At 61.1% G+C, this 27,929-nt stretch overlaps 2 protein-coding genes across 2 annotated transcripts; one reads left to right on the top strand and one right to left on the bottom strand.

Annotated features, from left to right (window-relative positions):
* Window positions 1–325: 325 nt before the first annotated feature.
* On the top strand, window positions 326–22,584 carry BESB_047850 (uncharacterized protein; the record flags this gene model as incomplete). Its single annotated transcript, XM_029363236.1, has 8 exons — window positions 326–1,195; window positions 1,471–1,511; window positions 1,843–2,584; window positions 2,712–2,788; window positions 3,056–3,125; window positions 3,479–3,578; window positions 3,842–8,548; window positions 8,618–22,584. 8 exons carry the CDS (start codon window positions 326–328, stop codon window positions 22,582–22,584), a joined length of 20,574 nt encoding a protein of 6,857 aa, XP_029220602.1.
* Window positions 22,585–23,153: 569 nt separating this feature from the next.
* BESB_047840 (uncharacterized protein) lies at window positions 23,154–25,666 on the bottom strand (the record flags this gene model as incomplete). The annotated part of the gene is made up of 3 exons (XM_029363235.1): window positions 23,154–23,399; window positions 23,684–24,148; window positions 24,512–25,666. The coding sequence occupies 3 exons, from the start codon at window positions 25,664–25,666 to the stop codon at window positions 23,154–23,156; spliced, it is 1,866 nt and encodes a 621-aa protein (XP_029220601.1).
* Window positions 25,667–27,929: the final 2,263 nt, after the last annotated feature.

Below are 27,929 nucleotides of genomic sequence, written 5' to 3'. Positions count from 1 at the left end.
TCGAGAAAGACCCCTGTCGACGTGCTTTAATCAGCATAACATTTCTTCAAATATCTTTTGCAAGCCGCAGCGAAGCCATCCCGCGCTGAGACCCAAGGGACCTTGAGATCTAGAGTCCCCCTGTCAAACAACTCTTGCTCGAGGCCCCGGTGAAGAAAGTCCTTTCAGTGTGTCTCTCTGTTTTCCCACGTATTCACTCAGCGTTATTGTCATTCTTTGTCATTGGACTCCCCGTCCGCACCGCGATCGTTTATCTGTGTAGCATAATAGACTTTCAGTTGTCGACGTCTTCATTCACAGACACCACTCAAACGGCTTTTCCACCATGAGTCCCTCGTCGTCTTCCGATCCGGTCGCTGCCCAGGCGGCTGCAAAGATGGCAGCCGGAGCCAGGCCTCGTGAGGCGCGGATTCAAGCTGGACAGACAGGCGGCACACACAACCTCTCTGTCCCGTCTTCGCAGTGCCGCGCGCCGTCGATGCCGACGAGTCTCTCGCACGGCACCACCATCCCGCGTCTGGATCTGTCGCGCGCGGAGGCGATCCAGAGTCGCCGTGTCAATCTCGCCTCTATGCCGCAGGCGCATGTTCATGTCTACAACGGCGGCGTCCCGTTGGGACAGCCGTGTGCGGGAAACTTTTATGTAGCATCGCACATGGCGACGCCGTTGGAGGGCGGAGGCGCTGTTGTAGACCACGAACGATCTACGTCTCACGCCTCCGGGGGGCTCGCAGGCCCTGGTTCGTCCGTGGGCGCCCTCCTCCCGTCCGCTGGCTTCAACTGGGAAGCTCCTTTCTATGGAGCGCCGAGGCATGCCGACGGACTCCAGCAGCCCGTGCGCGTTGAACCCAGCGGCGCAGCAGACACAGCTGGAGGACAGAGGTTCTTGCAGCTCCGGAACCCTGCTCCAGGCGGTGTGCATGGAGCCACGCTGCCGCCTGCGGGAGGCGCCAACGGCGGCGTGGAGATCCCTGTCAGCTTGGCGGCGGACGCCTTGATTGATCTGAGCACGTCCCGCACTCAGAGGATCGCTGATGGGTGCCGCTGCTGCACAGGACCATTTTCCATTTTTTTTGGATTGCGCTGCTTGAAAAATGGGGGGGAGCAACAAGCCGCCCTGCCTGCCGAGCCCCAGAGGCGAAAACCCGTCGGTCTGAAGGCCACCTCGCCCCCCATCACGACGGCTTTCCTCCAGGTGAGGGGGGAGAGAGGACAATGAAGGTAGCTAAGTTTCGAGAATTGAAAATATCGCTCCAGAACGGTCAGTGGGCGTCTGCCGTGGAAGACGGAGACGGCGTGAGCAGCTGAGTCCATGTAGTGCGTAGCCAAGCGCGCATTGTACAGATACTACGATTCGGGGGAGAGCGACATAACTACACTGAGCCCCTGCCGCAGGATCCACAGGGGGTAGTTGCAAGTCGTCATGCTTGACCGATATGCCAGCATGCGTCACTTGTGTGTGGGTTGCAGGGGAGATTTGCGGAGCCGATGCAAAACACAGTTCAAGAAAGGTAGGCCGCTTGTCACCTCTTTGGAAAGCCCTCAACGGTGTGCACGCATTCTTCTAGTGATCCCCACCTGTGTTGTGTTTCCGAGACCCGCGTAGCCTGTTGAAATGTTTCCCCTCATAACCCGTTATTCATTAGTGGAATATTTCTCCCTGATATGTTCGCTGAAGACGACGCCTCCGCCGCGTACATTCACGCTTTCGCGTCACGTTTTTTCAACGCCGTTTTAAGCACCGCTTGAATGCAAGAGTGTGCATGCGGGGGCTGCTGGGCCCTTCTGCCGACGACTTATGCTCGGCTTTGCTTGGCTGTTTGTCTTCCTCCTTCCTCACAGGTACTCCTCAGTCCCGCAACCGGTAATGATGGAGATGCCTCTCAACGCCTTCGGACCTGGCCGCGGCAGCAACATGATGCTCGCGCCGAATGCGGTTCAGTTTTTTTCGGGGTCCTGCAAGCGCGCTGTGTCTCAGCAGGCGACCTACAGCGACTACGAACGCCGATTTCTGCAGGAGCACCAGGCTGCGATCCGCGAAGCCGAGGAAAGGCGGGCGGCGACCGTAACAGCAGCGCGGTGCGAGGCGGAGAACGAAGAGCAGAAACGCCTTCGTGAACGCGGCAGCGTAAGCGAGATACTCGAATCCAAAGTCAGTGACCGAATCCAGAATCTGCCAAGCACTGCGGGAATCCCAAGCAAAGCCGAGGTGACCTCATCCGAGGCATCCAGAGTCAGGCTGGGAAGATCGGAGTTTCGCTCTGGGCATCCCACTGCACAAATGAGAACTGGACCCGTCACTTCATTGAGGGCAAAATTGCCGGAAGACGCACCCATCGAAAAAGCGCCTGCCACTCCTGTCGTCGGAGACCTCGCAGGCGATCACCAGTCTCTACCAGAGGCACAAAAAAGGGTGGATTCTGCAGGAACAGGAGTCGAAGAGAAGCGTGCCTCTCGCCATGACGACCCACCCTGCCCGCCCGTCCTCATCGAAGAGCGACTGTTCCGAAGTGGCAGCCGGGCAGACAGCCAGCGCTCAGGACAATACAGCTCCCGCTCCATTGCTCTACTGCAGCAACTTGAAGTAAGAAAGATAGGAGGCGGAGGAGGGAAATGGCTGTACAAAACACTTTCTCGTGCCTGACTCGATTTGGGTCTGCAGCATCCCTGCACATCGGTGTGTATGTTTCCATGTTGCGGTATGCGCACAGGAAACCAAGAGGCAGCATCGTCGCGTCCAAGAACAATTCAAGAAAGAAAATGAGAGCCTGAAAGACGAGAACTGTCGGTAAGACCCTAAGCCTTTTCTGCCAGACACTCCCCCCCCCCCCCCCCCGTTTTGTAGTTACCTCCTACCCCCGTGGCACAAAAGAGCCGCACGTTGGCGACATGGTCAGTTTTCCGTCAGCCACTCGCATTTAAGTTTCTGTGCGACGTGTCTTTCCTTTCTTTCCGCTTGCTGGACGTCGACCCGAAGCCGGATGCGTGACTTCGCAGAGCTCAAAGACACTGCGTCCGACAACGGTTCCACCGTTTTCGCTGTGCGTGCCCACAGGCTACACGAGGCAGTTGTCTCAATCCAAGGACAAGTCCAGCATATCATTGACGAGCTCCGTAGCCTGAAGGTACGATCGTATTCGCGTAGGGTTAACTCTTCATCGTATGGCAGGCTGTGGGCCAGGTGCGTGACGCCGTCGTTCTGGGGAGCCTCACAGCTCGATTCCGCAGTTGTCTATTCCACTGGAGCCCCCGCAGGAAACTAGTCTCCGAGTGTGGGCTCCCCTGAGGGGAGGGCCTGTACGTGGTGGCAACGGAAACCCTGAGGACGACCGAGAATTCAGGCGCAAGCGCCATTTCAAAGGGGCAGCAGGCAATTGCGAGACGCTGCTGTCAAGGGACGCAGAACAGGGTTTTCCTTGTGGGGGGGAGGGCTGGAGCTTTGTTTGGATGTGCGGATCCTTTGGCCTTTTCGATGCAGACAAAGAGTGCCAGTTCGACGGTGGCTCCGACTGCAGCCAACACGGAGCTCGCGGAGGTTTGCATTGCTCTTGTCGCGCAGCTCGTTGGGGATAAAGAAGGTATGCACGTGCTTGATTTACTGAGTCCCATGACTGTGCCGGCGCGTAGCACGAAGGTCCGATATTGACAATGTGTGGAGAGGAGGGGGAGGCAGGGATTTTCTTTCGGTACCATTCATCGAACGCGTCAAACAAGGGAAGAGTGGGAGCGTCTCCATCGCATGGCAACTGGGGTGTTGCTGCCTCTGAAGATTGAAACTGACGTCGCTTCGATCTTCATCTCCTGCTTCCCACGTCTTTTGGTTCTGTATGCATCGTGCCAGCAGGCGTGGCACGAGCTAGGACTGAAGAGGAGCAACGAAGCTTGATAGAGCCCGAAAAGCAGGTTGAAGCGCCTCTTCGAATTGACTCTCTCGGTTCTTTCGCAAGTTTCACGCAAGAGCAATTAGACGAACTCTTGAAACTTCAGAGGCTGCCGAGTGAGGGGGATCGTTCAACAAACGCGGCGCAGGAAGAGGTGTGCGAAAAGAAAAACAGTGTTCCCGCGCATCCCGTGAATAAAGCTGTCGAAATTAGGCAGTCCGAAGCCGGACCTGTAAGCAAGAACAAGTCAGCAGGGAAGCAAGCTGCGCCGAAACCTTATCATATCGAGAGAACGCAGGTTCGTGCGGCACCGAAACGAGAACGGTTCGGGTTCGGCTCGTCCATGCCACGGTCCACGCCCATCGTCAAGGAGACGAATAGAGACACCGCGCGCAGACAAAAATTGCCTGCGGTGAAGGCGCCTGTACCCAGACAAGCCGTGTCCCCCAGAGGCCCCGTGAAACAGAGCGGTGCGGCGGCATCCTCGAGGCCGGGCAGTGGAAAGCTTGAGCTGAACAAGTCTGCGACGACGGGGCTGCCTTCCTCACCAGCCTCACCTGCCACAGCCGTCGAACATGGCCTGGAGCCAACTCCCTCGGTCGCGCTTCGGATTCCAGCGGCGAGTCCTGTTTCCCTTGAGTCTGCGGCATCTACGCAGCCAGAACTCACCCCGCCGGCCGCCACACCATCCGCAGGCAGCCATCCGCCCGCCGCGTTGCCAAGTCCTACGTCGAAGGCGGCTGAGGAAAAGGAGGATCAAGAGAAGGTTGATGGTGCAAAGGCGTCGGAGACGGAGGCGGCTGCAGCGAAGGCCGTCCTGCCACAAGCAGCTGAATCCAAACCTGTTGTCCCGAGGTCAACGCCAGCCAACGCTGTCGAGCCGATGCCAGCGAAGGCATTGAAGGCGGTGGTCGATGGCAAGCCTGCAGAGGAGATGGCGGCTGACGCAGCAAAGGCTGGGGAGGAGAGTGCTGGCGCAGGGAAGACTGTGGAGGCGAAGGCTCTGGCGCCCAAGGCTCCGGTGGGTAAGGCACTGGTTCGTAAGGCCCCTGCTGCTAAGGCAGCGGAGGCCAAGGCTGCTGAGCCTAAGGCCGCGAAGGCGAATGCCGTGGAGGCTTTGAAGGCGGCGGTCGATGGCAAGGCTGCAGAGGAGAAGGCGGCTGACGCAGCAAAGGCTGGGGAGGAGAGTGCTGGCGCAGGGAAGGCTGTGGAGGCGAAGGCTCTGGCGCCCAAGGCTCCGGTGGGTAAGGCACTGGTTCCCAAGGCCCCGGCAGCTAAGGCGCCGGAGGCGAAGGCCGTGGAAGCAAAGGGCGCGGAGGCGAAGGCTGCTGAGCCGATGGCGGCGCAAACCAAGTCTGAGGAGCCTTTGACGGCGGCGGTCGATGGCAAGGCTGCAGAGGAGAAGGCGGCTGACGCAGCAAAGGCTGGGGAGGAGAGTGCTGGCGCAGGGAAGGCTGTGGAGGCGAAGGCTCTGGCGCCCAAGGCTCCGGTGGGTAAGGCACTGGTTCCCAAGGCCCCTGCTGCTAAGGCAGCGGAGGCGAAGGCCGTCGAAGCAACGAGTGCGGAGGCTAAGGGTGCGGAGGGAAAGGCTGTTGAGCCGAAGGCAGCGGAGGCGAAAGCTGTTGAGCAGAAGGCCGCGGAGGCGAAGGCGGTGGAGGCTGTGAAGGCGGCGGTCGATGGCAAGGCTGCAGAGGAGAAGGCGGCTGACGCAGCAAAGGCTGGGGAGGAGAGTGCTGGCGCAGGGAAGGCTGTGGAGGTGAAGGCTCTGGCGTCCAAGGCTCCGGTGGGTAAGGCACTGGTTCCCAAGGCCCCTGCAGCTAAGGCAGCGGTGGCGAAGGCCGTGGAAGCAAAGGGTGCGGAGGCCAAGGCTTTTGCGGCGAAGGCAGCGGAGGCGAAGGCTGTGGAAGCTTTGAAGGCGGCGGTCGATGGCAAGGCTGCAGAGGAGAAGGCGGCTGACGCAGCAAAGGCTGGGGAGGAGAGTGCTGGCGCAGGGAAGGCTGTGGAGGCGAGGGCTCTGGCGCCCAAGGCTCCGGTGGGTAAGGCACTGGTTCCCAAGGCCCCTGCAGCTATGGCAGCGAAGGCGAAGGCTGTAGAGCCGGCGGCGTCGGTCAGTGCTGACAACGTCCGTGCTGCCGGCGGCGAGGAAGGTGTGATAGGCCGCAGCACGTCGGGCGGAGTGGCTGGCTTTTTTTACAGCATTTTTGGTGCTCCCACAGCCCAGCCAGCGCCAGCAATAGCCGAGGCCCAAGCTGACCTCCGCGGGACCGAGACAAAGTCTGATGGCCTGCAGGCCCCGGAGGCCAAGGCTGTTGAGCCGAAGGCAGCGGAAGCCAAGGCTGTTGAGCCGACGGCCGCGGAGCCGAAAGCTGTGGAGGCTTTGAAGGCGGCGGTCGATGGCAAGGCTGCAGAGGAGAAGGCGGCTGACGCAGCAAAGGCTGGGGAGGAGAGTGCTGGCGCAGGGAAGGCTGTGGAGGCGAAGGCTCTGGCGCCCAAGGCTCCGGTGGGTAAGGCACTGGTTCGTAAGGCCCCTGCTGCTAAGGCAGCGGAGGCCAAGGCTGCTGAGCCTAAGGCCGCGAAGGCGAATGCCGTGGAGGCTTTGAAGGCGGCGGTCGATGGCAAGGCTGCAGAGGAGAAGGCGGCTGACGCAGCAAAGGCTGGGGAGGAGAGTGCTGGCGCAGGGAAGGCTGTGGAGGCGAAGGCTCTGGCGCCCAAGTCTCCGGTGGGTAAGGCACTGGTTCCCAAGGCCCCTGCAGCTATGGCAGCGAAGGCGAAGGCTGTAGAGCCGGCGGCGTCGGTCAGTGCTGACAACGTCCGTGCTGCCGGCGGCGAGGAAGGTGTGATAGGCCGCAGCACGTCGGGCGGAGTGGCTGGCTTTTTTTACAGCATTTTTGGTGCTCCCACAGCCCAGCCAGCGCCAGCAATAGCCGAGGCCCAAGCTGACCTCCGCGGGACCGAGACAAAGTCTGATGGCCTGCAGGCCCCGGAGGCCAAGGCTGTTGAGCCGAAGGCAGCGGAAGCCAAGGCTGTTGAGCCGACGGCCGCGGAGCCGAAAGCTGTGGAGGCTTTGAAGGCGGCGGTCGATGGCAAGGCTGCAGAGGAGAAGGCGGCTGACGCAGCAAAGGCTGGGGAGGAGAGTGCTGGCGCAGGGAAGGCTGTGGAGGCGAAGGCTCTGGCGCCCAAGGCTCCGGTGGGTAAGGCACTGGTTCCCAAGGCCCCTGCTGCTAAGGCAGCGGAGGCGAAGGCCGTCGAAGCAACGAGTGCGGAGGCTAAGGGTGCGGAGGCGAAGGCTGTTGAGCCGAAGGCAGCGAAGGCGAAGGCTGTTGAGCAGAAGGCCGCGGAGGCGAAAGCTGTGGAGGCTTTGAAGGCGGCGGTCGATGGCAAGCATGCAGAGGAGAAGGCGGCTGACGCAGCAAAGGCTGGGGAGGAGAGTGCTGGCGCAGGGAAGGCTGTGGAGGTGAAGGCTCTGGCGTCCAAGGCTCCGGTGGGTAAGGCACTGGTTCCCAAGGCCCCTGCAGCTAAGGCAGCGGTGGCGAAGGCCGTGGAAGCAAAGGGTGCGGAGGCCAAGGCTGCTGAGCCTAAGGCCGCGAAGGCGAATGCCGTGGAGGCTTTGAAGGCGGCGGTCGATGGCATGCCTGCAGAGGAGAAGGCGGCTGACGCAGCAAAGGCTGGGGACGAGAGCGCTGGCGCAGGGAAGGCTGTGGAGACGAAGACTCTGGCGCCCAAGGCTCCGGTGGGTAAGGCACTGGTTCCCAAGGCCCCTGCAGCTAAGGCGCCGGAGGCGAAGGCTGTGGAGCCGAAGGGAGCGGAGGCGAAGGCTGTTGAGCCGAAGGCCGCGGAGGCGAAAGCTGTGGAGGCTTTGAAGGCGGCGGTCGATGGCCAGGCTGCAGAGGAGAAGGCGGCTGACGCAGCAAAGGCTGGGGAGGAGAGTGCTGGCGCAGGGAAGGCTGTGGAGGCGAAGGCTCTGGCGCCCAAGGCTCCGGTGGGTAAGGCACTGGTTCCCAAGGCCCCTGCTGCTAAGGCGCCGGAGGCGAAGGCTGTGGAGCCAAAGGGAGCCGAGGCCAAGGCAGTTGAGCCGAAGGCAGCGGAGGCGAAGGCTGTTGAGCAGAAGACCGCGGAGGCGAAGGCGGTGGAGGCTTTGAAGGCGGCGGTCGATGGCAAGGCTGCAGAGGAGAAGGCGGCTGACGCAGCAAAGGCTGGGGAGGAGAGCGCTGGCGCAGGGAAGGCTGTGGAGGCGAAGGCTCTGGCGCCCAAGTCTCCGGTGGGTAGGGCACTGGTTCCCAAGGCCCCTGCTGCTAAGGCAGCGGAGGCGAAGGCCGTCGAAGCAACGAGTGCGGAGGCTAAGGGTGCGGAGGCGAAGGCTGTTGAGCCGAAGGCAGCGAAGGCGAAGGCTGTTGAGCAGAAGGCCGCGGAGGCGAAAGCTGTGGAGGCTTTGAAGGCGGCGGTCGATGGCAAGGCTGCAGAGGAGATGGCGGCTGACGCAGTAAAGGCTGGGGAGGAGAGTGCTGGCGCAGGGAAGGCTGTGGAGGCGAAGGCTCTGGCGCCCAAGTCTCCGGTGGGTAAGGCACTGGTTCCCAAGGCCCCTGCAGCTATGGCAGCGAAGGCGAACGCTGTAGAGCCGGCGGCGTCGGTCAGTGCTGACAACGTCCGTGCTGCCGGCGGCGAGGAAGGTGTGATAGGCCGCAGCACGTCGGGCGGAGTGGCTGGCTTTTTTTACAGCATTTTTGGTGCTCCCACAGCCCAGCCAGCGCCAGCAATAGCCGAGGCCCAAGCTGACCTCCGCGGGACCGAGACAAAGTCTGATGGCCTGCAGGCCCCAGAGGCCAAGGCTGTTGAGCCGAAGGCAGCGGAGGCGAGGGCTGTGGAGGCTTTGAAGGCGGCGGTCGATGGCAAGCCTGCAGACGAGAGGGCGGCTGAGGCAGCAAAGGCTGGGGAGGAGAGTGCTGGCGCAGGGAAGGCTGTGGAGGCGAAGGCTCTGGCGCCCAAGGCTCCGGTGGGTAAGGCACTGGTTCCCAAGGCCCCTGCAGCTAAGGCAGCGGAGGCGAAGGCCGTCGAAGCAACGAGTGCGGAGGCTAAGGGTGCGGAGGCGAAGGCTGTTGAGCCGAAGGCAGCGAAGGCGAAGGCTGTTGAGCAGAAGGCCGCGGAGGCGAAGGCGGTGGAGGCTTTGAAGACGGCCGTCGATGGCAAGGCTGCAGACGAGAGGGCGGCTGAGGCAGCAAAGGTTGGGGAGGAGGGTGCTGGCGCAGGGAAGGCTGTGGAGGCGAAGGCTCTGGCGCCCAAGGCTCCGGTGGGTAAGGCACTGGTTCCCAAAGCCCCTGCAGCTAAGGCAGCGGAGGCGAAGGCCGTGGAAGCAACGAGTGCGGAGGCTATGGGTGCGGAGGCAAAGGCTGTTGAGCCGAAGGCAGCGGAGGCGAAGGCTGTGGAGGCTTTGAAGGCGGCGGTCGATGGCAAGGCTGCAGAGGAGAAGGCGGCTGACGCAGCAAAGGCTGGGGAGGAGAGTGCTGGCGCAGGGAAGGCTGTGGACGCGAAGGCTCTGGCGCCCAAGGCTCCGGTGGGTAAGGCACTGGTTCCCAAGGCCCCGGCAGCTAAGGCGCCGGAGGCGAAGGCTGTGGAGCCAAAGAGTGCGGAGGCTAAAACAGTCGAGCCGAAGGCGGCGGAATGCAAGGCAGTTGAGGCGCAGGCTGTTGGCGCTAAGGCTGTTGAGCCGAAGGCCGCGGAGCCGAAAGCGGTGGAGGCTTTGAAGGCGGCGGTCGATGGCAAGGCTGCAGAGGAGAAGGCGGCTGACGCAGCAAAGGCTGGGGAGGAGAGTGCTGGCGCAGGGAAGGCTGTGGAGGCGAGGGCTCTGGCGCCCAAGGCTCCGGTGGGTAAGGCACTGGTTCCCAAGGCCCCGGCAGCTAAGGCGCCGGAGGCGAAGGCTGTGGAGCCAAAGAGTGCGGAGGCTAAAACAGTCGAGCCGAAGGCGGCGGAATGCAAGGCAGTTGAGGCGCAGGCTGTTGGCGCTAAGGCTGTTGAGCCGAAGGCCGCGGAGCCGAAAGCGGTGGAGGCTTTGAAGGCGGCGGTCGATGGCAAGGCTGCAGAGGAGAAGGCGGCTGACGCAGCAAAGGCTGGGGAGGAGAGTGCTGGCGCAGGGAAGGCTGTGGAGGCGAGGGCTCTGGCGCCCAAGGCTCCGGTGGGTAAGGCACTGGTTCCCAAGGCCCCTGCAGCTATGGCAGCGAAGGCGAAGGCTGTAGAGCCGGCGGCGTCGGTCAGTGCTGACAACGTCCGTGCTGCCGGCGGCGAGGAAGGTGTGATAGGCCGCAGCACGTCGGGCGGAGTGGCTGGCTTTTTTTACAGCATTTTTGGTGCTCCCACAGCCCAGCCAGCGCCAGCAATAGCCGAGGCCCAAGCTGACCTCCGCGGGACCGAGACAAAGTCTGATGGCCTGCAGGCCCCGGAGGCCAAGGCTGTTGAGCCGAAGGCAGCGGAAGCCAAGCCTGTTGAGCCGAAGGCAGCGGAAGCCAAGGCTGTTGAGCCGAAGGCGGCGGAGGCGAGGGCTGTCGAGCCGAAGGCGGCGGAGGCGAGGGCTGTCGAGCCGAAGGCGGCGGAATCCAAGCCCGTTGAGGCTAAGGCTGTTGAGCCGAAGGCCGCGGAGGCGAAAGCGGTGGAGGCTTTGAAGGCGGCGGTCGATGGCAAGGCTGCAGAGGAGAAGGCGGCTGACGCAGCAAAGGCTGGGGAGGAGAGCGCTGGCGCAGGGAAGGCTGTAGAGGCGAAGGCTCTGGCGCCCAAGGCTCCGGTGGGTAAGGCACTGGTTCCCAAGGCCCCTGCAGCTAAGGCAGCGGAGGTGAAGGCTGTGGAGCCAAAGGGTGCGGAGGTTAAGACAGCGGAGGCGAGTGTTGTCGAGCGGAGGACAGCGGAAGCCAGGGCTGTTGAGGCTAAGGCTGTGGAAGCCAGGGCTCTTGAGGCTAAGGCTGTGGAAGCCAAGGCTGTTGAGCCGAAGGCGCCAGAGGCGAAGGCTGTGGAAGCTTTGAAGGCGGCGGTCGATGGCAAGGCTGCAGAGGAGAAGGCGGCTGACGCAGCAAAGGCTGGGGAGGAGAGTGCTGGTGCAGGGAAGGCTGTGGAGGTGAAGGCTCTGGCGCCCAAGGCTCCGGTGGGTAAGGTACCGGTTCCCAAGGCCCCTGCAGCTAAGGCGCCGGAGGCGAAGGCCGTGGAACCAAAGGGTGCGGAGGTTAAGACAGCGGAGGCGAGTGTTGTCGAGCCGAGGACAGCGGAAGCCAGGGCTGTTGAGGCTAAGGCTGTGGAAGCCAGGGCTGTTGAGGCTAAGGCTGTGGAAGCCAGGGCTGTTGAGCCGAAGGCGCCAGAGGCGAAGGCTGTGGAAGCTTTGAAGGCGGCGGTCGATGGCAAGCCTGCAGAGGAGAAGGCGGCTGACGCAGCAAAGGCTGGGGAGGAGAGTGCTGGCGCAGGGAAGGCTGTGGAGGCGAAGGCTCTGGTGCCCAAGGCTCCGGTGGGTAAGGCACTGGTTCCCAAGGCCCCTGCAGCTAAGGCAGCGGAGGCGAAGGCTGTGGAGCCAAAGGGTGCGGAGGCTAAAACAGTCGAGCCGAAGGCAGCGGAGGCGAAGGCTGTTGAGCCGAAGGCCGCGGGGGCGAAAGCTGTGGAGGCTTTGAAGGCGGCGGTCGATGGCCAGGTCGCAGAGGAGAAGGCGGCTGACGCAGCAAAGGCTGGGGAGGAGAGTGCTGGCGCAGGGAAGGCTGTGGAGGCGAAGGCTCTGGCGCCCAAGGCTCCGGTGGGTAAGGCACTGGTTCCCAAGGCCCCTGCAGCTAAGGCGCCGGAGGCGAAGGCTGTGGAGCCAAAGGGTGCGGAGGCTAAAACAGTCGAGCCGAAGGCGGCGGAATGCAAGGCAGTTGAGGCGCAGGCTGTTGGCGCTAAGGCTGTTGAGCCGAAGGCCGCGGAGGCGAAAGCTGTGGAGGCTGTGAAGGCGGCGGTCGATGGCAAGGCTGCAGAGGAGAAGGCGGCTGACGCAGCAAAGGCTGGGGAGGAGAGTGCTGGCGCAGGGAAGGCTGTGGAGGCGAAGGCTCTGGCGCCCAAGGCTCCGGTGGGTAAGGCACTGGTTCCCAAGGCCCCTGCAGCTAGGGCAGCGGAGGCGAAGGCCGTGGAAGCAACGAGTGCGGAGGCTATGGGTGCGGAGGGAAAGGCTGTTGAGCCGAAGGCAGCGGAGGCGAAAGCTGTGGAGGCTTTGAAGGCGGCGGTCGATGGCAAGGCTGCAGAGGAGAAGGCGGCTGACGCAGCAAAGGCTGGGGAGGAGAGTGCTGGCGCAGGGAAGGCTGTGGAGGCGAAGGCTCTGGCGCCCAAGGCTCCGGTGGGTAAGGCACTGGTTCCCAAGGCCCCGGCAGCTAAGGCGCCGGAGGCGAAGGCTGTGGAGCCAAAGAGTGCGGAGGCTAAAACAGTCGAGCCGAAGGCGGCGGAATGCAAGGCAGTTGAGGCGCAGGCTGTTGCCGCTAAGGCTGTTGAGCCGAAGGCCGCGGAGGCGAAAGCTGTGGAGGCTTTGAAGGCGGCGGTCGATGGCAAGGCTGCAGAGGAGAAGGCGGCTGACGCAGCAAAGGCTGGGGAGGAGAGTGCTGGCGCAGGGAAGGCTGTGGAGGCGAAGGCTCTGGCGCCCAAGTCTCCGGTGGGTAAGGCACTGGTTCCCAAGGCCCCTGCAGCTATGGCAGCGAAGGCGAACGCTGTAGAGCCGGCGGCGTCGGTCAGTGCTGACAACGTCCGTGCTGCCGGCGGCGAGGAGGGTGTGATAGGCCGCAGCACGTCGGGCGGAGTGGCTGGCTTTTTTTACAGCATTTTTGGTGCTCCCACAGCCCAGCCAGCGCCAGCAATAGCCGAGGCCCAAGCTGACCTCCGCGGGACCGAGACAAAGTCTGATGGCCTGCAGGCCCCGGCGGCAAAGGCTATTGAGCCGAAGGCAGCGGAATCCAAGGCTGTTGAGCCGAAGGCCGCGGGGGCGAAAGCTGTGGAGGCTTTGAAGGCGGCGGTCGATGGCAAGGCTGCAGAGGAGAAGGCGGCTGACGCAGCAAAGGCTGGGGAGGAGAGCGCTGGCGCAGGGAAGGCTGTGGACGCGAAGGCTCTGGCGCCCAAGGCTCCGGTGGGTAAGGTACCGGTTCCCACGGCCCCTGCAGCTAAGGCGCCGGAGGCGAGGGCCGTCGAACCAAAGGGTGCGGAGGTTAAGACAGCGGAGGCGAGTGTTGTCGAGCCGAGGACAGCGGAAGCCAGGGCTGTTGAGGCTAAGGCTGTGGAAGCCAAGGCTGTTGAGCCGAAGGCGGCGGAGGCGAGGGCTGTTGAGCCGAAGGCCGCGGAGGCGAAAGCGGTGGAGGCTTTGAAGGCGGCGGTCGATGTCAAGCCTGCAGAGGAGAAGGCGGCTGACGCAGCAAAGGCTGGGGAGGAGAGTGCTGGCGCAGGGAAGGCTGTGGAGGCGAAGGCTCTGGCGCCCAAGGCTCCGGTGGGTAAGGCACTGGTTCCCAAGGCTCCTGCAGCTAAGGCGCTGGAGGCGACGGCCGTAGAAGCAAAGGGTGCGGAGGCTAAGGCTTTTGCGGCGAAGGCAGCGGAGGCGAAGGCTGTGGAAGCTTTGAAGGCGGCGGTCGATGGCAAGGCTGCAGAGGAGAAGGCGGCTGACGCAGCAAAGGCTGGGGAGGAGAGTGCTGGTGCAGGGAAGGCTGTGGAGGTGAAGGCTCTGGCGCCCAAGGCTCCGGTGGGTAAGGTACCGGTTCCCAAGGCCCCTGCAGCTAAGGCGCCGGAGGCGAAGGCCGTGGAACCAAAGGGTGCGGAGGTTAAGACAGCGGAGGCGAGTGTTGTCGAGCCGAGGACAGCGGAAGCCAGGGCTGTTGAGGCTAAGGCTGTGGAAGCCAGGGCTCTTGAGGCTAAGGCTGTGGAAGCCAAGGCTGTTGAGCTGAAGGCGCCAGAGGCGAAGGCTGTGGAAGCTTTGAAGGCGGCGGTCGATGGCAAGGCTGCAGAGGAGAAGGCGGCTGACGCAGCAAAGGCTGGGGAGGAGAGTGCTGGTGCAGGGAAGGCTGTGGAGGCGAAGGCTCTGGCGCCCAAGGCTCCGGTGGGTAAGGCACTGGTTCCCAAGGCCCCTGCAGCTAAGGCGCCAGAGGCGACGGCCGTGGAAGCAAAGGGTGCGGAGGCTAAGGCAGTTGAGCCGAAGGCAGCGGAGGCGAAGGCTGTTGAGCAGAAGGCAGCGGAGACAAAGGCTGTAGGGCCGTCGGTGTCGGCGAGGGGTGGTGGTCTCAATGCGGAAAGAGATTTCTTTGACGGTTCTGAGAGCGGAAATGGTGTCGGTGTCGAGGACGGTTTGAGCCGGCGCAGCATTTCTGGCGGCATGGCTGATTTCCTGTACAGCATTTTCGGCGCCCGGGCAGCCCAGTCGGAGGCGGTCGTAGCCGAGGCGGAAGCTGACTCCCGGCAGTCTGCGCCAAAGGAAGTGGACCCACAACTTGGGGAGCCGAAAGCAGCGGAGGCGAAGGCTGCGAGGGCTAAGGCTGTCGAGGCTAAGGCTGTGGAATCGAAGGCTGTCGAGGCGAAAGCTGTGGAGGCTTTGAAGGCGGCGGTCGATGGCAAGGCTGCAGAGGCGAAGGCGGCTGACGCAGCAAAGGCTGGGGAGGAGAGTGCTGGCGCAGGGAAGGCTGTGGAGGCGAAGGCTCTGGCGCCCAAGGCTCCGGTGGGTAAGGCACTGGTTCCCAAGGCCCCTGCAGCTAAGGCGCTGGAGGCGAAGGCCGTGGAAGAAAAGCGTGTGGAGGCTAAGGCTGTTGAGCCGAAGGCTGCGGAGGCGAAACCTGTGGAGGCTTTGAAGGCGGCGGTCGATGGCAAGGCTGCAGAGGAGAAGGCGGCTGACGCAGCAAAGGCTGGGGAGGAGAGTGCTGGCGCAGGGAAGGCTGTGGAGGCGAAGGCTCTGGCGCCCAAGGCTCCGGTGGGTAAGGCACTGGTTCCCACGGCCCCGGCAGCTAAGGCGCCGGAGGCGAAGGCCGTGGAAGCAAAGGGCGCGGAGGCGAAGGCTGCAGAGGAGAAGGCAGCGGAAGCCAAGGCTGTGGAGCCCAAGGCAGCGGAAGCCAAGGGTGTCGAGCCGAAGGCGCCGGAGGCGAAAGCTGTGGAGGCTTTGAAGGCGGCGGTCGATGGCAAGCCTGCAGAGGAGAAGGCGGCTGACGCAGCAAAGGCTGGGGAGGAGAGTGCTGGCGCAGGGAAGGCTGTGGAGGCGAAGGCTCTGGCGCCCAAGGCTCCGGTGGGTAAGGCACTGGTTCCCAAGGCCCCGGCAGCTAAGGCGCCGGAGGCGAAGGCCGTGGAAGCAAAGGGCGCGGAGGCGAAGGCTGCTGAGCCGATGGCGGCGCAAACCAAGTCTGAGGAGCCTTTGACGGCGGCGGTCGATGGCAAGGCTGCAGAGGAGAAGGCGGCTGACGCAGCAAAGGCTGGGGAGGAGAGTGCTGGCGCAGGGAAGGCTGTGGAGGCGAGGGCTCTGGCGCCCAAAGCTCCGGTGGTTAAGGCACCGGTTCCCAAGGCCCCTGCAGCTAAGGCGCTGGAGGCGAAGGCCGTAGAAGCAAAGGGTGCGGAGGCTAAGGTTTTTGCGGCGAAGGCAGCGGAGGCGAAGGCTGTTGAGCCGAAGCCAGCGGAAGCCAAGGCTGGGGAGCCCAAGGCAGCGGAAAACAAAGCTGTTGAGGCTAAGGCTATGGACGCCAAGGCTGTCGAGCCAAAGGCGCCGGAGGCGAAGGCTGTGGAGGCTTTGAAGGCAGCGGTCGATGGCAAGGCTGCAGAGGAGAAGGCGGCTGACGCAGCAAAGTCTGGGGAGGAGAGTGCTGGCGCAGGGAAGGCTGTGGAGGCGAAGGCTCTGGCGCCCAAGGCTCCGGTGGGTAAGGCACTGGTTCCCAAGGCCCCTGCAGCTAAGGCGCCGGAGGCTAAGGCTGTGGAGCCAAAGGGTCCGGAGGCTAAGGCAGTTGAGCCGAAGGCAGCGGAGGCGAAGGCTGTTGAGCCGAAGGCCGCGGAGGCGAAAGCGGTGGAGGCTTTGAAGGCGGCGGTCGATGGCAAGGCTGCAGAGGAGAAGGCGGCTGACGCAGCAAAGGCTGGGGAGGAGAGCGCTGGCGCAGGGAAAGCTGTGGAAGCGAAGGCTCTGGCGCCCAAGGCTCCGGTGGGTAAGGCACTGGTTCCCAAGGCCCCTGCAGCTAAGGCGCCGGAGGCTAAGGCTGTGGAGCCAAAGGGTCCGGAGGCTAAGGCAGTTGAGCCGAAGGCAGCGGAGGCTAAGGCAGTTGAGCCGAGGGCCGCGGAGGCGAAAGCGGTGGAGGCTTTGAAGGCGGCGGTCGATGGCAAGGCTGCAGAGGAGAAGGCGGCTGACGCAGCAAAGGCTGGGGAGGAGAGTGCTGGCGCAGGGAAGGCTGTGGAGGCGAAGGCTCTGGCGCCCAAGGCTCCGGTGGGTAAGGCACTGGTTCCCAAGGCCCCGGCAGCTAAGGCGCCGGAGGCGACGGCCGTAGAAGCAAAGGGTGCGGAGGCTAAGGCTTTTGTCGCGAAGGCAGCGGAGGAGAAGGCTGTTGAGCCGAAGGCGGCGGAATCCAAGCCTGTTGAGCCGAAGGCCGCGGAGGCGAAAGCCGTGGAGGCTTTGGAGGCTGTGGAGCCGAAGGCCGCGGAGGCGAGGGCTGTCGAGCCGACGGCGGCGGAGGCGAGGGCTGTCGAGCCGAAGGCGGCGGAATCCAAGGCTGTTGAGCCGAAGGCGCCGGAGGCGAAGGCTGTGGAGGCTTTGAAGGCGGCGGTCGATGGCAAGCCTGCAGAGGAGAAGGCGGCTGACGCAGCAAAGGCTGGGGAGGAGAGTGCTGGCGCAGGGAAGGCTGTGGAGGCGAAGGCTCTGGCGCCCAAGGCTCCGGTGGGTAAGGCACTGGTTCCCAAGGCCCCTGCAGCTAAGGCGCTGGAGGCGACGGCCGTACAAGCAAAGGGTGCGGAGGCTAAGGCTTTTGCCGCGAAGGCAGCGGAGGAGAAGGCTGTTGAGCCGAAGGCGGCGGAATCCAAGCCTGTTGAGGCTAAGGCTGTGGAGCCGAAGGCCGCGGAGGCGAGGGCTGTCGAGCCGAAGGCGGCGGAATCCAAGGCTTTTGTGGCGAAGGCTGTGGAGCCGAAGGCCGCGGAGGCGAGGGCTGTCGAGCCGACGGCGGCGGAGGCGAGGGCTGTCGAGCCGAAGGCGGCGGAATCCAAGGCTGTTGAGCCGAAGGCCGCGGGGGCGAAAGCTGTGGAGGCTTTGAAGGCGGCGGTCGATGGCAAGCCTGCAGAGGAGAAGGCGGCTGACGCAGCAAAGGCTGGGGAGGAGAGTGCTGGCGCAGGGAAGGCTGTGGACGCGAAGGCTCTGGCGCCCAAGGCTCCGGTGGGTAAGGCACTGGTTCCCAAGGCCCCTGCAGCTAAGGCGCCGGAGGCGAAGGCCGTAGAAGCAAAGGGCGCGCAGGCTAAGGCAGTTGAGCCGAAGGCCGCGGAGGCGAAAGCTGTGGAGGCTTTGAAGGCGGCGGTCGATGGCAAGGCTGCAGAGGAGAAGGCGGCTGACGCAGCAAAGGCTGGGGAGGAGAGTGCTGGCGCAGGGAAGGCTGTGGAGGCGAAGGCTCTGGCGCCCAAGGCTCCGGTGGGTAAGGCACTGGTTCCCAAGGCCCCGGCAGCTAAGGCGCCGGAGGCGAAGGCCGTAGAAGCAAAGGGCGCGGAGGCTAAGGCTGTTGAGCCGAAGGCCGCGGAGGCGAAAGCTGTGGAGGCTTTGAAGGCGGCGGTCGATGTCAAGCCTGCAGAGGAGAAGGCGGCTGACGCAGCAAAGGCTGGGGAGGAGAGTGCTGGCGCAGGGAAGGCTGTGGAGGCGAAGGCTCTGGCGCCCAAGGCTCCGGTGGGTAAGGCACTGGTTCCCACGGCCCCGGCAGCTAAGGCGCCGGAGGCGAAGGCTGTGGAGCCAAAGGGTGCGGAGGCTAAAACAGTCGAGCCGAAGGCGGCGGAATGCAAGGCAGTTGAGGCGCAGGCTGTTGGCGCTAAGGCTGTTGAGCGTAAGGCCGCGGAGGCGAAGGCTGTGGAGGCTTTGAAGGCGGCGGTCGATGGCAAGGCTGCAGAGGAGAAGGCGGCTGACGCAGCAAAGGCTGGGGAGGAGAGTGCTGGCGCAGGGAAGGCTGTGGACGCGAAGGCTCTGGCGCCCAAGGCTCCGGTGGGTAAGGCACTGGTTCCCAAGGCCCCTGCAGCTAAGGCGCCGGAGGCTAAGGCAGTTGAGCCGAAGGCAGCGGAGGCGAGGGCTGTCGAGCCGACGGCGGCGGAATCCAAGGCTTTTGAGGCGAAGGCAGCGGAGGCGAAGGCTGTGGAAGCAACGGGTGCGGAGGCAAAGGGTGCGGAGGCGAAGGCTGCTGAGCCGAAGGCAGCGGAAGCCAAGGGTGTCGAGCCGAAGGCAGCGGAGGCTAAGGTAGTTGAGCCGAAGGCCGCGGAGGCGAAAGCGGTGGAGGCTTTGAAGGCGGCGGTCGATGGCAAGGCTGCAGAGGAGAAGGCGGCTGACGCAGCAAAGGCTGGGGAGGAGAGTGCTGGCGCAGGGAAGGCTGTGGAGGCGAAGGCTCTGGCGCCCAAGGCTCCGGTGGTTAAGGCACTGGTTCCCAAGGCCCCTGCAGCTAAGGCGCCGGAGGCTAAGGCAGTTGAGCCGAAGGCAGCGGAGGCGAGGGCTGTCGAGCCGAAGGCGGCGGAATCCAAGGCTGTTGAGGCGAAGGCAGCGGAGGCGAAGGCTGTGGAAGCAACGGGTGCGGAGGCAAAGGGTGCGGAGGCGAAGGCTGTGGAGCCCAAGGCAGCGGAAACCAAGGGTGTCGAGCCGAAGGCAGCGGAGGCTAAGGCAGTTGAGCCGAAGGCCGCGGAGGCGAAAGCGGTGGAGGCTTTGAAGGCGGCGGTCGATGGCAAGGCTGCAGAGGAGAAGGCGGCTGACGCAGCAAAGGCTGGGGAGGAGAGTGCTGGCGCAGGGAAGGCTGTGGAGGCGAAGGCTCTGGCGCCCAAGTCTCCGGTGGGTAAGGCACTGGTTCCCAAGGCCCCTGCAGCTATGGCAGCGAAGGCGAACGCTGTAGAGCCGGCGGCGTCGGTCAGTGCTGACAACGTCCGTGCTGCCGGCGGCGAGGAAGGTGTGATAGGCCGCAGCACGTCGGGCGGAGTGGCTGGCTTTTTTTACAGCATTTTTGGTGCTCCCACAGCCCAGCCAGCGCCAGCAATAGCCGAGGCCCAAGCTGACCTCCGCGGGACCGAGACAAAGTCTGATGGCCTGCAGGCCCCAGAGGCCAAGGCTGTTGAGCCGAAGGCAGCGGAGGCGAGGGCTGTGGAGGCTTTGAAGGCGGCGGTCGATGGCAAGCCTGCAGACGAGAGGGCGGCTGAGGCAGCAAAGGCTGGGGAGGAGAGTGCTGGCGCAGGGAAGGCTGTGGAGGCGAAGGCTCTGGCGCCCAAGGCTCCGGTGGGTAAGGCACTGGTTCCCAAGGCCCCGGCAGCTAAGGCGCCGGAGGCGAAGGCCGTAGAAGCAAAGGGCGCGGAGGCTGAGGCTGTTGAGCCGAAGGCCGCGGAGGCGAAGGCTGTGGAGGCTTTGAAGGCGGCGGTCGATGGCATGCCTGCAGACGAGAGGGCGGCTGAGGCAGCAAAGTCTGGGGAGGAGAGTGCTGGCGCAGGGAAGGCTGTGGAGGCGAAGGCTCTGGCGCCCAAGGCTCCGGTGGTTAAGGCACTGGTTCCCAAGGCCCCTGCAGCTAAGGCGCCGGAGGCGAAGGCTGTTGTGCCGAAGGCGGCAAAGGAGAGGGCTGTCGAGCCGAAGGCAGCGGAAGCCAAGGGTGTCGAGCCGAAGGCAGCGGAGGCTAAGGCAGTTGAGCCGAAGGCCGCGGAGGCGAAAGCGGTGGAGGCTTTGAAGGCGGCGGTCGATGGCAAGGCTGCAGAGGAGAAGGCGGCTGACGCAGCAAAGGCTGGGGAGGAGAGTGCTGGCGCAGGGAAGGCTGTGGAGGCGAAGGCTCTGGCGCCCAAGGCTCCGGTGGGTAAGGCACTGGTTCCCAAGGCCCCGGCAGCTAAGGCGCCGGAGGCGAAGGCCGTAGAAGCAAAGGGCGCGGAGGCTGAGGCTGTTGAGCCGAAGGCCGCGGAGGCGAAGGCTGTGGAGGCTTTGAAGGCGGCGGTCGATGGCATGCCTGCAGACGAGAGGGCGGCTGAGGCAGCAAAGTCTGGGGAGGAGAGTGCTGGCGCAGGGAAGGCTGTGGACGCGAAGGCTCTGGCGCCCAAGGCTCCGGTGGTTAAGGCACTGGTTCCCAAGGCCCCTGCAGCTAAGGCGCCGGAGGCTAAGGCAATTGAGCCGAAGGCAGCGGAGGCGAGGGCTGTCGAGCCGAAGGCCGCGGAGGCCAAAGCGGTGGAGGCTTTGAAGCCTGTCGAGCCGAAGGCAGCGGAAGCCAAGGCTGTGGAGCCCAAGGCAGCGGAAACCAAGGGTGTCGAGCCGAAGGCAGCGGAGGCTAAGGCAGTTGAGCCGAAGGCCGCGGAGGCGAAAGCGGTGGAGGCTTTGAAGGCGGCGGTCGATGGCAAGGCTGCAGAGGAGAAGGCGGCTGACGCAGCAAAGGCTGGGGAGGAGAGTGCTGGCGCAGGGAAGGCTGTAGAGGCGAAGGCTCTGTCGCCCAAGGCTCCGGTGGTTAAGGCACTGGTTCCCAAGGCCCCTGCAGCTAAGGCGCCGGAGGCGAAGGCCGTAGAAGCAAAGGGTGCGGAGGCTAAGGCTGTTGAGCCGAAGGCAGCGGAGGCGAAGGCTGTTGAGCCGAAGGCCGCGGGGGCGAAAGCTGTGGAGGCTTTGAAGGCGGCGGTCGATGTCAAGCCTGCAGAGGAGAAGGCGGCTGACGCAGCAAAGGCTGGGGAGGAGAGTGCTGGCGCAGGGAAGGCTGTGGAGGCGAAGGCTCTGGCGCCCAAGGCTCCGGTGGGTAAGGCACTGGTTCCCAAGGCTCCTGCAGCTAAGGCGCTGGAGGCGACGGCCGTAGAAGCAAAGGGTGCGGAGGCTAAGGCTTTTGCGGCGAAGGCAGCGGAGGCGAAGGCTGTCGAGCCGAAGGCGGCGGAATCGAAGGCAGATGAGGCGCAGGCTGTTGCCGCTAAGGCTGTGGAGCCGAAGGCTGCAGAGCCGGAGACGGTCGAGGGCAAGCTGTTAGAGGCGAGGCTTGTGACGGAGGGACCTGCATCCGCGGATTCAAGCGTGTCATCTGATATTGCAGGATTTTTCTATAGCTTCTTTGGAGCACCTACACCGAAGTTGACGGGCGATGTGCCTAAGACGGCGGCGGATGTTCGTCAGGTAGGCGCGACCGCGAGTGAGAATTCTCCCACGTCGCAAGCGGACAAGACACAGGTACCTGCTGAAGAGGCGACGCGTTCAGCAGTAGACCAACAGACACATGTGTCTGCGACAGAGCCAGAATCCGGAAATGGTTCCTCATATACGGAGCTGCGTCGCAAGCAGGCCTTGCCAGGGACAACCGAGATGAAATACGCATCCAGGAACGTGGATTCACAAGGCACTGAAGTTGCGCAGCTGCGATCGATCTCCGACGGCGCGCACAAGGATGTGGCAGTCCCGAAGGGCACATTCCAAGTCCTTCTTGCGAAGAAATCGATGGGACAGGTGCCGCCTGTCCCGCTTGTCTCAGCGCCAAAAGATAGGAGCAAGAGCATGGAGGAGGGAGAAAGGAATCTGGTACCGAAAGAGCTCTCGGCGAAACCGCTGGCCCAAGCTGCGCTGCCGACACCAGATGTTGAGACAGTTGAGTCGGAGCTCAAGGGGCAAGGTTCCAGCGATGGCCACAAGGAGCTTCTGTCGAAAGATGATGTGGAAGGCTCGTCAAAGACGTTGCCTGCAAAAGAAGAAGTGAAGACGTTGTTGTCAAAGGAAGGATCGAAGAAATTGCCTTCAAAAGAGGGAGTGAAGGCGGTTCCTTCAGAGGAAGCACTAAAGAAGCTGCCCTCGAAAGAAGGCGTGAAAAAGCTGCCTTCAAAGGAAGAAGTGACGAAGCTGCCATCGAAGGAAGCAGTCAGAAAGCTTCCCTCCAAGGAAGCAATCAAGAAGCTTCCTTCGAAGGCAGCAGTCAATAAGCTTCCCTCAGGGGATGCCATCAAAAAGCTCCCCTCGAAGGAAGCAGTCAGGAAGCTTCCTTCGAAGGCAGCAGTCAATAAGCTTCCCTCAGAGGATGCCATCAAAAAGCTCCCCTCAAAGGAAGCAGTCAGGAAGCTTCCTTCGAAGGCAGCAGTCAATAAGCTTCCCTCAGAGGATGCCATCAAAAAGCTCCCCTCAAAGGAAGCAGTCAGGAAGCTTCCTTCGAAGGCAGCAGTCAATAAGCTTCCCTCAGGGGATGCCATCAAAAAGCTCCCCTCGAAGGAAGCAGTCAGGAAGCTTCCTTCGAAGGCAGCAGTCAATAAGCTTCCCTCGAAGGTGGCAATCAAAAAGCTCCCCTCGAAGGAAGAAGTCAATAAGCTTCCCTCGAAGGATGCAATCAAGAAGCTTTCTTCAAAGGAAGCAATCAAGAAACTTCCTTCGAAAGAACTGAGAAAGCTGCCTTCAAGCGAGGGTCCGGAATGCCAACCAACCGAGGGCCTCAAACACCTGAAGTCGTCGAAAACCCTCCTCAGTATGGCGTCCAAATTGCCCCTCGGGATAAAAAAATCGCTTGAAGGGATTCAGTTCGAAAGACTACCGAGTCAAGCAGAAGGAAAGGCTAAAGAAGAGAAAAAGAATGTTATTTGATGGAAATAGATTGTCGCCTGTGGCGAAACGCTTTGAGTGCCGCGAAGCTTCGCAGGAGTTCAAGATCCGAGTGCCCCCGTTTCTGCAGATGGCGTCGCCGATTTCGGTATTATCTGGAGTTGTGGTGAATTAGCACGTGAAGAAGCGGCATCCACAAGCGTTGGGATTGACTGAGTACTGTTAGTGTGTGCCCATTGATGGCATTTTGTGAAAGGGAGGCAGGTACCAGTTTGTTTCTTGTAGATTAATGTGGCAATCCGTGGTCGTTAGAATGTACCACGCGCCGGGCATTATTCGTTGTGACACGGCCCCTGTGTAAAATGTATCTATCATTGGTAGGGCCGTGTGACTAGCGTGCAATTGATCTAATGTGTCTGGTTAGGCCGTAGGGCCTTCTAACTGTGCCAAAAGGACTAGTGCTTATGTGCGCAGTTATTCTCTTGGGCCAGCGGGGGCTGCCAACCCGGCCTGGACATCTCCAGCTGGACGGCGGTGTTCTGCTGCACGAATTGAGAGGATTTATGCCCGACGAAACTGAGGCGAGCGCCTGAGGCGCTTGAAGAAATGAGTCAGGCTTGTTGTGTCTGTAGTTCACCTTGGGTAGATGCGACATCTCGACACTCCTCGCGATATTCAACCGAATAGCACGGATACGTGACAGATTCCTCGAAGTCACTGAAACATGTCCGAGCTGTTGGCGTAGCGGCCGGCGTACACTCTATCACAGGAAGGATTTGAGTACAGCTGTCGTCCAGTTCTTCTTCAATCTCTTTGGTGCATTTTTTTAGTTCCCACTGGGGGACCGTAAGACACTTCTGCAGCAAAACGGCCACAGGGCAAACAAGGTTGTCGATTTTGACCGCGTGAAGGCCTGCCATTCACTGGAGGGAGGTTCCGCGCAAGCCGATTGCAGATGATTTGCATGACGACGCAAAAAACGGTGCACCCGCATACCGACTTATGTGATCATTGTTGAGGAAAATGCAGAGATTATCGTACAGAACTGCAGAATCCGAGGCAAAAGTGGCATCCAGAGGACGAGCGAGCTGCTGGATCTGCATCATTAGAAAATCAAGTTAAACTGCGTGCTCGGCCTTACCTCTTCGAACTCGAGTCTGGGACACACATACTCCTCATCGACGGACTCCTCTTCGATACAGGTTCCCTCTACGATCTTTTCGACAACCTCGCATAATTCTTCGACGTAGCTACGTGTGCATGGCTTATCGATAGTCTTGAGTACCGAGGTAGAGCATGTCACAGGCACTAAATCAATAATTTCTGTGCACTTCTCCGCCGATACTGGCCTTTCGCAGTCGTAGCGCTCTATCCGGGTGTCAATTCGCAGCGTCCCCGTCATTTTCTTCTTCCGTGGAGTCTCCTCACACTCCTCCACTTCCACGACTTCTTCACAAGCGTACTTTTCTTGTCGAGTTACTTGGCGTTTGCAAGTTTCAGGCATCGTCTCTTCCGTAATCGAGCACCTTTCCACAGCAACTTTCTCAAGGCAGGGAACAACGGCTTCGTATGGAACCTCTCGCGTGCACACGGACGGTACCACCACCTAAGCAGAAACAACGCAAATATGGTTTTCTGAGTGGCACAGATGTTCTATGCGTTCCTCCTCGTTCTATGTTTGTTAACCGCCCACCGAGATACAATGAGTGACTTCGTGCGGCGATGTAACAGGGGTCCTACACAAAGAACACCCAAGCAGCTGTCGTCGCCGTGTTTTGTTTCGTTGAAACACAAAACCGCTGGTCGTCACGGGAATCTTTTTGGGTGAAACGGATCGGTGAGTATTTACCGTCTTTCACGTTCTTAGAGTGATAAATCATGGAAGATGCCTTCTGCGTGCGCTCGTACTCCCGTTTATCCTTCGAGTGTACATTACCGGTTCACAAATTTATACTTCCTCTTGACTTACGGGGATATTTTTTGCACAGGGAAAAGTTTCCAGAGAGGCGATCTCGGCAACTGACTCTTCGCAGCTGTCTGCTTCATTGGAACATGGTTTAAGCTGATTCCCGTTTTTCTTTGCCAACCGTGTGCAGGTGCTTGGCCGCCTCTGTACTACGACCTCTTCGCACGGGTATGATTCAGTGTGCATCCTGGTTTGTGTGCAGCTGCTATGGCGGTCTTCTGTCACTACCTCGCACTGCGGCTTCAGGACTTTCTTTGGGCACGGATACTCCTCGTCGACTACTATATCTTTTGAGCATGTTTTGTGTATTTTCCTATTCTCCCGCCGGCACTGCCGTTCTGTTTCAGTAGTCTCATATTCATAGGTAATGGGCGCCTCTACCTCACGCGTGCAAGTAGCGGCTTCGAGCTGGAACTGAACGTCGCATTCGAGTCGAGGCTGAGCTTTCTCACACGGATACGGTAGCTCTTCAGACACACTCGCTGGGCAGGTGTCGTCGACTTGTGATGTCTTGTTTCTGCAAACGAGTTCTTTCACTATTCTGGGGCATGGTCGCCTGGAGAACTTGGACGTTTTTCTAGTGCAGATTGAAGGCATTGTCCTGGGAACCTTGTAACATATTTTTTTGGAAGTAACTTGTGGGCAGTCGTACCCGATTTCTCTTTTGGAGACTCTCTTGCAGTCGACTGTCTTCGTCTGCTCAACTTCGATGCATACCTCCGGAAAGAACTCCGATGGACACGAGTAAGACTTTTGTTTCACGACATTTCTGCTGCAGGACTTCCCCACTGAGAACGGCACCTTCGAGCAACTGCGCCGCGTCTCGGTGACATTGTGCTGGTCTCTTTTCGGGTCTGCGTCAGGTGATGACGGGTTTAGCGGTTGTTCCTGCGGGGGCGGGTTAACACTTGTGTTTCTCGTCTCGTGTCTTAGCGAAGTCCCTGTGGGACTCGTGTGGTCTTTCTCCGGACGCGGGGGACGGGAGTGACCTGGAACGCCGTTTTCCCCAGAGATATACGAGCGGTCTTGCGAGCGGCCAGTAACTAGCGAATCTATCTTTACAAAAGACCACGGCACGGCCTCTGTAGCACTCCAGAACTTGTGGAATGCCACATGAATCAAGACTGCTTTGACAACAGCGATACACTGCCGATGCATGGTGGCGCTAACAAAAAACAATCATTGCGGCCTATATGACTTGACAGCATCTCATCCACAACAACGTACAAACCCATCGACAGTTTTGTAAAAATATTATTGCTAAACAGCTAACGCGCTCCATACAGTTCAAACTTGCACCGTCAAGGACACTACACGAAGGCGTAGTTGCAACTGTCTAAGCCTGCGCCGGAAAGAGATTCGATAACACATAAGCGGCACATACGCACGGATGTGAGTAGTTTGAGGTGAGGCACTCAGCAGCCCACCACCATACAGAATAGACGTTGCACACAAAGAAAGAGTGGGGCTATTAGTTGTTGTTTCCTAGTAGAGCGTGAAAGCCGGCTGGTCCAGGCGCCGAGCACAGTCGTCAAGAATCAATGCAGCTTCGGCACTGGCCAAGGCGAATTAAGATTTTCCACTCTTGTTTAGAAATACGAACACCCTCGCAACATGATTACGAGAGGTTTACGACTGAAAAATTCTGTTTATTACTTTGTTTGGTTTCTCGCCCAAAGGATACCCACGCCATCGACATCCAAAGTGCTCGAACAGTGCCGGGGTCATACGCTGGAAGCAAACCCGCCTTTGCCACGAGACGAGTACCACTGGTCCTGATGTGAGTGAGAATGAGCATATAACGTCGACCGAGGAACAGGCAGTCCCGGGCGGCACGGGGAGCCGCTACAGTAGCGGGCTTGCTCCTGTGTCACGCAACCACAGTTTGTTTGAGAGCGCCGCGCCCTGCAGAGGTGCGCGAGTGTAACAAAGTAGGCGAATGTAGAGATCACATGGAACTTCAGCAAACCTTCGTAGCCTCTCCTAGTTCTGTGCACACCGGGCAAGCTTTCACGCTCTATTTCGCTATTCTCTTAACAGATCCATACCTCTACGGTGTGATAGCAAAGCTGTGAGGGATCAACTGTATGTCCGCCCAAACGGAGGCAGCATTTTGTCCACCTTGTTCGTGATGCGGCTGAATGTGGTTTTCTGCACCTACCCTTAGGCAACTGCTGCGTAGAGCGTCACAGTGGCGTGAATTTTCAGTCACGATGCGTCTTATTTCAAGCGCAAGACATGAAAGTGCACTCGTGTAAAATCTCATAGGCGGTTCCTGCATACCGGAGCGCCCCGCCACACCCCCACGGACGACAGCGTTGCTCCTCTCTGATGATCGTCTGTCCATCTTAGAGCAGCTTGCTGCTGCGGCGAAGCATTCTGAATGCAGAGCAGACAGCGAGTGCGCCGCCGCTAGAAGTGGTATGTTAGTGATCTAAGACTACAGCCAGGCGAGTCGCTGTAGAGCACAAACGCGACATGCTAGCTATTGTGCACCGAAAACTGCAGACAATGCGGAGTCGCCTTTTCCTGCTGATGAGATGCCAAGCAACAAGCCCACACGCAGGGAAAAAACAATTGGCACGATCTGTTTCTGTAGGTGCTTCCGAGGCATCCGCGTTTGCCTCCGTAACACATATATCCCTCATTTCAGTTTGTTTCTCGCACTTGCTAAAGCTGTTAGCTTCACATACAGAACTGACGTGCGATTCTCTGTAGCCTTCACACGATATTTGTCTCGATCGAAGGCCGACAGCAGCTGTCGCGGCCGCCTCGCGAATGTGGACACACGTAACATCACGAGGCGACATTGATGGCACGCGTCGTCTGCTCTGCCGTCGAAAATGCTTTTCTGGATCAGCACCCTGCCCTCAGATAGACACAAGATTTTACGAAACGTGCAACACTGTCGGCCGCGGAGTGGGGGCAGGACACTGCGGTAGACGCATACCGCGAGGGCTCGACTCCAGACTGAGAACTTCGCGATTGTTTTTCTTTGCTGGATGCACGCTTGAGCGATTCCGTTTTTCTACCGGCGAACGGAATCAAAACTAGTCTGCAAATGCTGCGCCGCGCCTGACTGCAAACTAGGATTAATCGAAACTCTGCTGTCGCTTGCGCGGCGGCGGCGGCGTCGCGAGTGTCGGTCCGTGCGACTCATGAATCGGTGTGTCTTTTACTCTAGCGCGGGGAAAAGACATTTCGAGGTGACTCATTTTCTTCGCAGCACGCCTGAGCTAATTGCAGCTTTCCTGACAAAGCCTTCCCGGTCCTAGCAGCGTACGCACTTCACAAAACCAGGAATCCACCCTCTGTTCCCAGACGGACACTGAAGCTACCGCACGCACCCGGGCTGGTGTCTTCAAGCAGTGGTGTCTTGTGGCGGACACCGGGGCGGCAGGTCTGCGGCTCGCGTGCGCGC

The sequence above is a fragment of the Besnoitia besnoiti genome, chromosome III, assembly GCF_002563875.1.
Source record: "Besnoitia besnoiti strain Bb-Ger1 chromosome III, whole genome shotgun sequence".
Lineage (NCBI taxonomy): Eukaryota > Apicomplexa > Conoidasida > Eucoccidiorida > Sarcocystidae > Besnoitia > Besnoitia besnoiti.
The sequence above is the reverse complement of the archived record's forward strand: the minus strand, read 5'-3'. Positions and strand labels throughout refer to the sequence as shown.